The following is a 13,314-nucleotide window of genomic DNA, read 5'->3' on the forward strand; positions in this document are numbered from 1 at the left end:
TTTCCCATAAAGACATCATGATTGTGCCGGGCAGGCCAAACTCAGAGATCTGAAACAGACAGCAAAAGTGAGAAGCACCTGAGAAAGACTCATAAGACAATACAGCAAAAAACATAAACAAAAGAACAGCCAGAAGAAAACCACCCCAGATGGGGTCCAGAAACCACAGAGAAGAGAAATGAAACGGTCATCAGCAAAACCAGGTTCCAGGAAGGACTGAAGAGAACCATGAAACCGAACCTCGAGGGGCAAGAAAGGCCCTCCCAGATGCTGGGTCACACCCAGCATGGAACCTCAGAAACAAACAGAGAAGCTGGCTCAGTGGCTCATGCCTGTAATCCCAGTCTTTTGAAGCTGAGACAGGAGAATCGCAGGTTTGCAGCCAGCCTCAGTAATTTAGTGAGGCCCTCAGCAACTTAAATGAGACCCTATTTCAAAATAAAAAAAATAGAAGGGATGAAGGTGGGGTAACTCAGATGTAGAATGCTCCTAGGTTCAAGCCCCAGTACCAGATAAAAAATAAAGAAATGAACAGAGGGTAGCTTCTGACTGTCACTCAAAGGCACTCCTTCCTGGGGCCCACACACGATAGAACTCCATAAATGTTGGCAGAAGTACACACATCTTATGGTGTAGATAAAGCACCAAGGAAAAGATAAGACGATACCAGGGCCATGAAAAGTGGACTGGGGCTTGTCATGCACACAGTGTGACTGCAGGGTCTGTGACCGGGATCCTTACAGACTCCCAGGGCAGTCTTGTGCAGTGCTGCAGGAACAGCAAAGGAACTCCCCACCCGAAAGCAGATCTTAGGTGCAGCAGAAGAGTCAGGCAGGGGTAAGATGGGTGCCCTGCAACCTACAGGCTGGCAGGAGCCCCAGAAAGCTGGGGGGGACAGGGAGGAAATAAAGGGTGGAGTCCGCCCGGCCTGCCAGGGAGACAGCTCTGCCTACAGGCAGGGCCTGGACTAGAAGATTTCCCCGGGTCTCTTGCTTCCTGAGACCAACTGTCCAGGGCCACCATTCTCAGAACTCCGCTTACTTGGGGTAGAAAAGTGCTAGATGACCCAAGACTGGCTGGAGCTGTTTACTGCAGAGGTGGGCATCACTACCTGGGGTCCTCATACTTTCCCTCTACTTTTATATGTATTTAAACATTTCCACAATAATGTAGAAAAACAAATATAAATCAGACCCAAATATTTTAGCTAAGAATCAGGGCTTGGCCAGGGTTTGGGGGCTGCCTTCTGGAACCCAAAGGCTACTAGGGATGTAGCTCAGTGGTCTGGTGCTTACCTAGAATATGCGAGGCCTGGGTTTGACTCCTGGCACTGCAAAACCATGATTATTCTATGCTAAAAAACTTTTCCAGTTGGAAGAGAAGAGTGTGCAAATGCCATTTGGGTTGAAAAGGCAGGTAATGAAGACTGTCTGAGAGCAGGGTATGATGGTGCATACCTGTAATCCCCATATTTGGAAGGCTGAGACGAGAGGATCAGAAGTTTGAGGCCAGCCTCAGTAATTCAGTGAGATCCTCTGTATCTTAGTGAGACCCTTTTCCAAAATTAAAAAAAATAATAATAACAATTTAAGGCTGGGGGTGTCGCTCATAGATAGAATGACCTGGGTTTAATCTCTAGGACCAAAAAACAAAAAACTGTATGGGTTCAAAGGACAGCTCAGTCTTTCAGCTGTGTGACTCTTTACAAATCTTTAACCTCTCTGCACCTCAGTTTCATCTGTAAAATGGGGATAATGAGAGGACCGTCCTCACAAGGCTGTAGTGAAGAGCGCATGCTCCACAAAGCTGCTGGCAGGCTTGGCGTGAGCATGCACCAAACGTCAGCTATTATGACACGTCCATTTTTTTTTTTTTTTTTTTTTGTGGTACTGGGGTTCCTGGAAGCCCTTCTACCTCCGGGCTACACTCCCAGACCTATTTTTACTTTTTTTTTTTTTTTTTTGGAAACAGGATCTCCTAAGCCAGCGCAAGCAGCTGGCTTCGAACCAGTGCGATCCTCCTGTCTCTGCCTCCCAAGCGCGGGGATTACAAGCGTGCGCCACCACGCCTGGCGACACGTCCATTTTATAACAGGTATAGATGGTTGTTCTGGAAAGCACACATCCAATTGACTCAGTGATCTGGGGAAGATGAAATGGGGCTGTAATTCTGAAACCCCAGCCAGCCCGGGCCTCTGCCGGTCGAGGGGCCAGAAGGAGTTCTGCCTTCCAAAACCCCCAGCAACAGGAAGCTGCTTCCTTTCCTCTCCTTCAGAGCCAGCATTTCCTTTTTTGTTTTAAAAAGCATTCCTCATCTGCCGCACAGCCCAGCCCTTCCCCTCTGCAACCACCCCAGGCTCAAACACACACACACACACACACACACACACACACACACACACACACTCACACACACACTCACACACACAGCCATGTGCATTTCTTCTGCATTTTTTTTTTTTTTTGCCCACCAGAGGATTCCTGAAGCTCCTCGTGGGCCCTGAGGGCAGCATGCAGGGGCATCAGCTAAATGTCCCCAGGGCCAGGAGGCAGCAGGTATGGCCAGCTCCAGCAGGCCAACCCCATGCGCGGGTTCCTCCTGTCGGATGGGTCAAGTGAACTAAGTCTTGAAGTGCTGGTGTGGTGCTCAGGAAACCTCTGCCACCCTTTGTAAAGCATCTCCTTCAACAAAAGGAAACTTTTCACAGCGGGCTGGGTCTGTAGGAACACGGCTCTCCTTGCCCAACCCCATTTGGCCTGGAACCCCGAAAGGGACCTCCATTTCAAACAACAGTAGCTGAATCTGAGCCTCCAGCTTCTCCTCTCTCCCTACTCCTGGTTAGGGTCATATTTCACTAACTTGTTTCAGGAGGAAAAAGGATCTTCTGGGTGAAGAAGTGTGAGATCCTTGCTATAGGACTTCTCGGGGCCTTTAAAACCTAAATCCTCATCCTAGCGATCTCCAGGAAGGAAATGGCTGATAACACACTCTCAACTCCTCTGCCACAGGACTGTCTTGCATGAAACAGTCCAGGAAAGGCTGTACTAAGCGCTTAAGACACTGCCTAGAGAGTAGAAAACACTCTGGGCGCTTCTTTAAAATCACCTTTAGCCAGGTGTGGTGGCGCACGCCTGTAATCCCAATACCTGGGAGGCTGAGACAAGGAGGATCACGGTTTGTGGACAGCCTCAGCTACTTAGTGAGGCCCTCTGCAACTTTGTGAGACCCTGTTTCTTTTTCTTTTTTTTGGGTGGTACTGGGGTTCCTGGAAGCCCTTCTACCTCCGGGCTACACTCCCAGACCTATTTTTACATTTTTATTTGGAAACAGGGTCTCCTAAACCAGCACACGCAGCTGGCTGCGAACCTGCGCGATCCTCTTGTCTCAGCCTCCCAAGCGCGGGGATTACAAGCGTGCGCCACCACGCCCAGCTGTGAGACCCTGTTTCAAAATAAAGAATAAAAAAATAGGGCACGAGGTGTAGCTGAGAAGTAGAATGCCCCTGGGTTCCATCCTCAGACCCAGAAAACAAAAAAAAAAAAAAAAAAAAAAAATACCGTTAACATTTTTTCTCTTGTCAGCAAAATTCTGGATGCACTATAAGTAAAGTTGATCCTGCTTATCCATATTAAAATTAAACCCAAATGAATTAGCTAAGCTAGAACTCAAAACTCCTAAGTAAACTGGGCGTGGTAGTGCAAACCTGTAATTCTAGTACTTGGGAGGCTGAAATAGGAGAATCTACAATAGGCTGAAATAGGTTCAAGGCCAGCCTCAGCAACTTAGCAAGGGCTTCAGCCACTTAGTGAGACCCCAAAATATTTCAAAATAAAATACAAAACAGGATTGGGGTATAGCTCAGAGGTAGAAAGCCCCTGGGTTCAATCCCCCGTCACACACACACACACACTCTCTCTCTCCCTCTCTCTCTCTCTCTCTCTCTCTCTCTCTCTTTTCCAGGTACCATGTGGAAGAAGACCCCACTACTCTAAAAGCAGCTCCTCTTCAGATCAATAAGCTGCCAATATAGGCGCACAGCAGTTTGTGCTTATGAAAAGTTCTTTCCCTAACCACAGCTGGCCTCGTCCACATACCTCGTGTTTTATTTTCCTGGTTTTCTTAATCTTAAAAACAAGTCTTCATTCATTCATACATTTATTCTAAGGGTAGAAAGATGAAAAGGAGGATAAAAATGGCAAACAAATAGGAAGACCTCAGGCCCTTACTTGGAAAGGCAGTCTGCCCAGTTAAAACACACTACGAGCCAGGCGTGGTGGAGCCGGGCGTGGTGGCGCACGCTTGTAATCCCCTCACTTGGGAGGTGGAGACAGGAGGATCGCGCAGGTTCGAAGCCAGCAGCACTGGCTTAAGAGACCCTGTTTCCAAATTTTAAAAAATATATAAAATAGGTCTGGGAGTGTAGCCTGGAGGTAGAAGGGTTTCCAGGAACCCCAGTGCCACCAAAAACTAATAATAATAATAATAATAAAACACACTACGGCCACCAAAGACCAGCGCAACAGAAAACACAGATGTACAAAAATACATAGGTCTGATACAAGGCTGCGGCGGTGGCTATTCAGACTGCCTGAGACTTTTTTAGTGTAGAGGAGAACCAGTCGTGCCTGGGAATAAATGCCAAAGTGTTTTTGTTTTGTTTTGTTTTTTCTTAATTTTGTTTTTATCCCAACAGCTGCACCTAGTGTAGGCCTCAGCCTCTCCACCTGGGTTCTGGAGTCAGGAAGAAAGCCAAAATGGACACAAAGACACCAGATGAAAAGGCTGTACCTTCTGGAAGTAATTAGAAGGAATTTATAACATTATCTTGACAGCAAAACAAATAATAAGGGATGGGGTACAAAATGCGAACTCTGCGTGAATTTGTAAGACAAACACCAGGCCCTGCGGGAGTGAGGGCTTCCAGCAGATTTCTCACTGGAACGATGAGAAGCTCTTGAAAGTATAGAGGCCCGGCGGGTGTGGGCCTGTAATCCCAGCACTTGGGAGGCTAAAACAGGGGGATCGCAAGTGAGATGAGCCTAAGCAAGACCCTGTTTTAAAACACCCAAAAGGGCTGGGAGTATAGGGCAGCTGTAGAACAGCCCTGGGTTCAATCCCAGTAGTGAAAGAGAGAAACAGCGAAGAAGAGAAAGGAAAGGAAAAGAAAGTACACAGTCAGGGCCATTCAGGCTGAGCTAGGCCCACCCAGAGGATACTCCAGACAGTCCTCCAAGAACCCAACCCAGCAGAGAAAGGGAAGCCACTTGCTTCCCCCTAGAGAGCAAGTCCTTGAGGCAGAACCGCCCACTGACCCAGGCCGGGCTCCACCTGACTCACTCAAGGGCGTGAACCCTGACTCCCTGCACAGTGTTTCTCCATTAGCTGCTCTCTGATCATGCTCCCTAATAGGGGCTCCTGGCAAGTCACTTCCCCCAGGTCACCTGTGAGATGACAGGACCGGACAGGTGGAGGTCCAGATCTTCCACAACTCTGAGCAACCCACAGCTGTCATAAATCAAACCCAGCGCCGGGCACCCCAGACAGCTCACCAATCAGTATTTGTACCTGATAAAACCAAGACTACAGTTAGGTCAAGTACCTTCTGCGAGCCTCAAGTGATCAAGATGTCACTCTGTGGCTGCGCACTGCCCAAAGGTGACCAATCCCTGCACACAGACTGACCTCAAATCCAGCCCTCCCCCTGCTGTCTTCCAACCAGGAAGGGGTCAGCCCAAGGGAACTTCCTTTCCCTGCAGTCAACCACAAAAACTAGAACCCACAATGTATGCACAAACCCAGAACTTCAGACACAAGCAACCGCAAAACGAGAACCCGTAATTCCTATTATATCCCATAACATCCCAGAACCTCAGCCAAGAGGCCACGTCCCAGCCCTTGTTTAAAGCCCTGAACTTCAACCTGGCTACAGATGCAGTGGCAATGGGATAAAGGTCCAGAGGCTGCCATTTCATACAACATGGCATTCCCACTAGAAAAGAGATTAAGTATGCCCCAGAGATTTCAAATGGGCAGACAGTAAATATGGTCATACATTTCGATCCTGCCATTTCCACTTCTAGGAAGTGGCATGTCTTATTTTTAAAAAAATAGTCTTAGCCAGATGTGGTGACACATGCCTATAATCCCAGTACTTGGGAAGCTGAGGTAGGAGGAGTGCAGGTTTGAGGCCAGCCTCTGCAGCTTAGCAGGGCCCTGTTTCAAAATAAAAAGTGAACAGGGATGGGGTGTAGCTTAGAGGCAGAATGCCCAGGGTTCAATCCCCAACACTGGAGGGAAAAAAAAGCCTAGTCAATGTCCGGCTAGACGAATTTATGGTGTGGCATACAATGCAGGTGCTAACAGTGACGTTGCACATAAGTATGTGCTGAGATAGAAGACATCTGTGTGTGTGTATGTGTGGTGTGCTGGGGATTGAACCCAGGGGCATTCTACCTCCAAGCTACACCTCCAGACATATTTTTATTTTTTATTTGGAAACAGGGTCTCACTAAGTTGCTAAGAGTCTCACTAAGTTGCTGAGACTGGCTCCGAAACTATGATCCTCCTGTCTCAGTCTCTCAAGTACTGGGATTACCAGTGTGTGCCACTATACCTGGAGAAAGAAGACATGAGGCAATGCACGTGGTATGCTCCACAAATACACGCATGCACATCTGTGCGGGATGCAGAGAATAAAAGGTTGAAAGACTATTTAGCAACATGTTCACAGGAGCCAACTCTAAGAGGTGATATGGTCGGTGACTCTTGTTGTCTACCTTACTTTTTTTTTCCCCAAAAGAACACCTATCATTACGTATTTCAAAATACTTCCATTAAAAGTAGAAAGTTAAAAAATATATTGTTTATCAGAAGAAGTGTGTAGAAAGAGTAAGGCAGGGAGCCATTAAAAAAATTATGAGTAAGGTGATCTCCAGACAGCTTCTCGTTCCTCAGAATGAGACCGACCCAGGTCAGTTGCGTTACAGCTTGCTGAAAGAGTCCCGTGTGCTGGGCTGGACCTGTGGGGTGCACCCTGCGCCCCGCTCACGAGCAGCACAGCCCAGGGTGGCCACCAGCCGGCCCAGTGATGCGGAGATGAGTCACTGTACGCCCCTCACCTGCATTTTTTGCTGTTGGCCATTCCTTTGGTATCTGCAGCCATGACCTTGACCTGCATCTCCCGGCAGCTACAGAATTCAGAACATCAGCCTCAAAAACAGTCAACATGAGTTCCAACACCTCCTAACCCAGTATCTTAATCCCTCTGAGTTCTCATCTTTAAAATGAGGATAAAAACTCAGAGCCCCTGGAAACGTTCAATGGAGCGGCTTAAGCAAGAGCCCAGCAGAGAGCTCAACAGAGCAGGTGACTAAGAATGGACCTCATCCCACGGGGCTGTCTCCACTGCCCCAGAGGCGCCAGTGCAGCAGCTCCCCTTTCAACTGAACATAAAGAGTACCAGCCTGCGTGTGTGCGTGCACATGCGTGTGCGCTGAGAGTGACCACAAACCTGTGATCCTCCTGTCTCAGCCTCCCAAATACTGGGATTACGGGCATGAGCTCCCATGCCTAGCTAAGATGTCCATTTTATTTTATTTTTTGTTTTATTTTCTTTGTGTGTGTGGAACTGGGGATTGAACCCAAGGGCATTCTACCTCTGAACTACACCCCCAGGTCTATTTTAGTTTTAGTTTTTGTTTTACAGTACTAGGGATTGAGCGCAGGGGTATTCTACCTCCAAGCTACACTCCTAGCCCTATTTCTTATTCTTTATTTTGAAAAAGGGTCTCACTAAGCTGTGAAGGGCCTAACTCAGTAGCTGAGGCTGTCCACGAACTGTGATCCTCCTGTCTCAGCTTTCCAACTACTGGGATTACAAGCATGCGCCACCACTCTAAGCTGTTTTGTTTTGTTTTGTTTTGTTTTGTTTTGTTTTTAAACAGAGTCTCACTAAGTTGCAGAAGACCTCGCTAAATTTCTGGGGCTGGCTTCAAAACTGCAATCCTCCTGTCTCCGCCTCCCAAGTACTGGGTTGGCTGACCACCATGCCTGGTCCAGAATGTCCTTTTTAAAAAAGCACAGAGATGTGGCCACAGGCTTTGCTATCTCTCCACCACCGCAGACACTGTCCCCACTTGCTAGCACCTCTACATGTCCCTCTCCAGACCACAGCCAGTGGGCAGGACCAGAATGCTCTGGGTGTAGAATGGATCAGCCCAGGTCGCTGGGAGGAGAGGAAAAACCCTGACAGGAAAGAGCCACCACCACCACCCGGCCCAGTCCCCTTCCCCAGGCGGCAAACCCCAGTCGCCACACTGTCCCAGGCTGCAGATGTGACGGGCCTCCCTCCGGCACCCCAGCCCTCCCAGACTCACAGCCTCTAGAGGCTGCAGGTCCCCCGTCCAGGCCTCCTCTGAGGAGCATTCGGGAAGTGAGACTGTCCAGGGGGAAAACTGCCAAGCAGAAGGGGCAATGTCACAGATCCATGGCCCTTCGGGGGCAAACAAGGTTGCTCAGAGGGACCTTAAACTGATGCAGAGAAAGACCCTGCTCCATGACAGTGGCCGCATCAGGAAAGGAAAAGGGTTTCAGTCTCAGTTCTGCAAGAGAGGTATGACTTGAGAGACTGTGGGAATATCTCCATGGATGCAGGAGGTTGGACCGGTTCAGTGGGATACCCGGGGAAGGGCCCGATCCTAAGCACTCGAGGTGGGCGAGCCGCACTACTTTAGACACTGCTGTCCACCTGCCTGGCACCCCCTTCAGACTGAAAGTTCCCCTCCAGCCTAGAGGCCAGATGGGCATCCCGCCATCTCAGAAGCCTCGTCAGGGTGGCCACTGTGCAGGAGCTCAGGAGGCATCAGCAGCAACTGAAGGTTTGTCCAGTAAATGTGCGTCCACGTGGGTCCTGAGGAGCTGATCTGAGGACTCAGGTCACCCCTCTCAATTTCTAGCAGTTCGGTGATCCAGATGCTCCTGGGACACAGGAGAGTCTGGCCCTCCCCCCAGCACAGCTCTGCCCTCCACACGGCCTGCTGAGTGAGGCTCAGCCTCTCTGACCTCCCAGCACCTCCTGGCCCCAGAGCAATGGCCTATGGAAGCAGCCAAGTGCAGAGATGGTACCCACCACAGCTCCCTGTGTCTCCTCCTGTGGGAAGCCCCGCTCAGCTCCGAGTCAGCTTGCCTAAATGCAAAGTGGGGAGCCAGGGTGGGGTCGAGCCTGTCCCTAGGAAGGCCTAGAGAGCTGGTAGCAAAGACTAAGTTACAGTGCACCCCAAAAGTGACTATCATGAGGCAACACGAGCACCTGCTTTTGCACACTCCTGTCTCCCCAATGCCCGGCACAGAATAGACCCACAGAAAGAGATGAGCAGGCTAGGGGCAGGCCCAGCTGTGAGGCAGGCCAGATGTCCCTCCATGAACACGGCTCGAGAATGGGAACATCCCTGCTTGCCTGGGTGGATCTCTCAGACCCCTAGAAAGATCTAATGAAGACGAGGCACCAGGTACTACCAGAATAAAGTAATCCTAAAATTTCTTTGTTTTTTTCTCTTTTTGGTACTAGAGCTTGAACCAGGGACACTCTACCTTTGAGCTACCCCACCCAGCCCTTTTTATTTTTTTATTTTGAAACAGGGTCTCGCTAAATTGCTGAAGGTCTCCCTAAGTTACCAAGGCTGGCCTTGAACCTGGGTCTTCTTGTCTCCGCCTCCCAAGTACATGGAAGACAGGCACTTGCACCCACCCAGCTAACCCAACTTCTGTCTCTGGATTCAGACTCTGGTTTCTGGCTGTATCTCCTTCCCATTCCATTTAGACAGGAAAAAATGTGAGATGAAGGTTGGTGGAGATCCAGGAAATCCTAGGAGATTGAGAAGAGGCCAACACACTGCCAGGCAGGTAGGAGGCAAAAATTAAACCCTGGCTCCTTCCACCATTTCCAATCCAAGCTGGACAGCTCTACAGAGAAAAGCCACCTCAGGGGGACTGAGGGAGGCCAAAGCCTGAGCACCTGTCACTGCCAGGATCTTGGGCAGCAGCAGCCTGTGCCTGGTTGGGGTCTTCCAGGGACATCTCACATGCTGCGTCTCCCACTAGGTGCTCATTTAATGAGGGCTGGAGTGGGCTGGTGGTTCTAAAGGTGTGGAGGCATATGTCTGTAATCCCAGCCACTCGGGAAGCTGAGGCAGGAGGATCACAAGTTTGAAGCCAGCCTGGGCAACTTAGCCAGGCATGTAGAGACTGCATGTGGAGACTGAACCTGGTTCAATCTTCAGTACCAAAAAAAAAAAGAAGTCTGATATAGTTGCATAAGCCAAGCCCTCTGGCCAGACCCTTCTTCAAAAGCCAGGAATCCAGTGTCGCAAGCAGTCTCTGGGGGCCTGGCCTGATGTGCAAGAGAAGCCTGCAGAACAGGAAAGAAGGCCGAGTGGACGCTGCCATGGGCCCTGGGGGAGGTACCCCAGCCGGCCGGCTCCAGGATTGCTTCCCAGTCTGTCATCCACGTCTAGGGAATCAGAGCCAGCTGCAGAAATTCCTTCTCCAAAAGGTGTCTTGGGGTGTGAATGCCACTAGGCCTCCCCAGGGTTCAGAGGTGGAAACCTACTGGTAGCAGCCCACATATGCCGTGGGTATGAGCCGTCTGCCCCATTTTACAGACAAGGAAGCTTGAGAGTGGAAGTCGTGGGACTGGTTCAAGCTCAGAGACAGAACCAGGACCAATTTCAAAGCTGTGGGCTTTCTATTCGCTACCCTGCTCCTATTGTCCCGGAGATTCTGCTAGTAATAAATTTATCTCCTACTCGATTGGTCCAGTTAAGTCTGGATTTTAGAATTGTTCTAAAATATACATATGACTAAAAGTGATCACAAATGTTTCGTTTGACCCTTGTCCTTCACTAAACCACAGAGTACAGAGCTTTGAGGCCTCCAGGATAAAGTGATTCACCCAAAGTGGCCGGTGGCAGTTCCAAGGATCTAGCACAAGGGTCTAAATGCCCATCCCAAAAAGCAACCCAGGTCCACCGCCTTTTCAGGCAGCAGGGTGACCCCAAATCCACAGCACAGTGGAAAGAACAGGAAGCTAGGCGTTAGGCCTGCTCGCACAGCTAACATCCTTGGGTCTGTGTGGCCTTCCAGCTGCCAGAGGGGACCATTCAAACACACACAGAGCACAGAGGCCGCTGAGCAATCAGGTCAGAGACCCAAACAGCTGGATGCTCGGGGGTCACGATGCCACACCTTTCTCCTAAAGTGCGGCTTTGGAAATCAGGGAACCTGGAGGACAAAGAGCCGCTTGCAATAGAGGAACAGTAAACCCTCCCATGATCACCCTGGAAGCCAGGAGCACTTGGGAGCGACATGGAGACCATCTGATAGAGGCCAACACAAACAACAATCTCTCAGTCCCACAAAACAGCAGGCCAAGCAGACACAGACTGCAGAACAAGGACCCCTCCTCCAAGAACAAAGCCACACAGGCCCCTTATTGTGTCCTCTTAAAAACTCAACTTTGCTGGGCAAACACACTTAGCTGTGTTCCAGAAATCTGTTTCACGTGGAAACACGTGGACAGAAGGGCCCCTGGGGGCTTTGTTAGTTTGTTTTTTAAGCAGTGCCGCATCAGTCCTGCTATAGCAACAACAACAACAATAATAATAGATTGGGTTCTTCCAATGTCCCTGGCTCCATAGCTTTTAAGAAAATAAAACTAAGAGAGAATCACCCGGAGCATTTTGAACAAGGATCCCGGTCAGCATGGAGGGAGGACTGTCATGATCACAGCACTGACGGGCCGGCCCTCTGACAGCTGGCAGAGGCAATTAGCCATAACAAGGGGCGGGAGGCTGAGGCTCTAATATGACAAAACATCCCCAGACCTACAGACCAGACGTGGCAATGCGAGATAGCGAGAGGCCCTCCTTCAAGACAGCGCGGCTGTTAATCGGCCCCTGGAATTTCAGAGGCCTCCCAGGCCCTGGACAAAAGCGAGATGGGAATGTACTAGTTTCCCTCTATTGTGTAAGGGTGGGGGGAAGCTCCCCCTTCTGAGAACCCAACAACCCTTCTGGCTGGTTCTTCCTAATCCTTCTAATACTGCACTTCCCAGCTCTGATTTGAGAGGAGGGCCACATCTCTTATTTCTTCTCTACATCCAGTCTCCACCAGAATCCCTTAAGTAGGGTCATCTTCCCACCAAAGGCTTCCTTCCCAGGCATAATCCTTCCTAAGCCAAACCCCAGTGTCTGGGAGAGTCAGCGGGTAATTACATTTTGAGCAATGACCCGCTGTGGCATCACGCAAGGAAAGCACCAAAAGCCTGAACGGCAAAAATGCAGTTTCAGCAAACACTTTGAAAAGCGGCAGACAAGACTTGGAGGAGAGGAAGGGAAGGGACAGGGGCGGGAGGGGAAGGCAGAGGGCGGCGGGTCTGCACTCACACTTCAGGGGACCTCCCGGGCACCAGGCCCTGGGCTGCAGGGCTCGAGCACACGGGGAAAGTCCAGCGCATGACTCAGGGGGGCAATGACTTCTGCAGACCCTGGAAGTGGGGCGGCGGGCCAGAGGAGGTCAGCAGGGGGTGCCCGCGCGCAGCCCAGCCCGCACATCGCCTGCCGCCCGCATCCCGGTTCCCACTCCGCACCCCCTCCTCCCAATCCTGCCCGAGGCGAGTGCTGGTACTGGGTCCTCGGGCTGCTGCATCCGCGAGGGAGGGCAAGAGAGGAAGCTTCCCGGGGCGGCCCGGCTGCAGGATGCGACTCGGGGAGGGGTGAGCGGGGCCCAGCCCGGGTCCCGGACCCTCGGGCACCGCGGCCCCTCACCTCCAGGGTCCGGATCTCCTGCTGGGTGAGGTCATTGGACACGGCGCACTTGGTGCGCAGCCCGCGCAGGCTGCCGAGGGAGATGTCGATGAGCTTCTGGAGCTGCCCGCACTGCTGCAGCGCCCGGCTGGCCGCGGCCGCGGCGTCCCCGCCGCCGCCCTCCTTCTTCTCCCCCATCGCCAACGCCGCCGCGCGCAGCGCCGCTCTATCCATGCCTCAGCATCGGGGCCGCGGGGGCCGAGGCGGGGAGCTCGGCAGGGGAGCCCCGAGCCGGGAGGGCTGGACCAGGCGCGCCCTCGGCGCCGCCCGAACCCGGGCGCCAGCACCGCCGGCCGACTCCGCGCCGCGCGCCGCCCAGCCTCGGCGGCAAAGCGAAAGCCGGCACCCGACGGCTGCGGCCCCGGAGCCTTTAAGCGGCCGCGGGGGCCGGGCCAGGGGCGCGGGGCATGCCGGGACTTGTAGTCCACGCCGCGCACCTGCCGCCCGCCCGCGC

At 51.5% G+C, this 13,314-nt stretch overlaps 1 protein-coding gene across 1 annotated transcript in view; it reads right to left on the reverse strand.

Moving 5' to 3' along the window:
* The window catches only part of KSR1 (kinase suppressor of ras 1), a gene marked incomplete at both ends in the record, with an annotated part of 150,116 nt that extends 137,082 nt beyond the window's left edge, over nt 1–13,034 (reverse strand). The window contains one exon of the mRNA XM_080714006.1: nt 12,822–13,034. Coding sequence (XP_080570132.1) covers nt 12,822–13,034 — 213 coding nt within the window. The remainder of the gene's footprint in view (nt 1–12,821) is intronic.
* Nucleotides 13,035–13,314: the final 280 nt, after the last annotated feature.

Source organism: Muscardinus avellanarius (genome assembly GCF_963383645.1).
Source record: "Muscardinus avellanarius genome assembly, chromosome: 16".
Taxonomy (NCBI): domain Eukaryota; kingdom Metazoa; phylum Chordata; class Mammalia; order Rodentia; family Gliridae; genus Muscardinus; species Muscardinus avellanarius.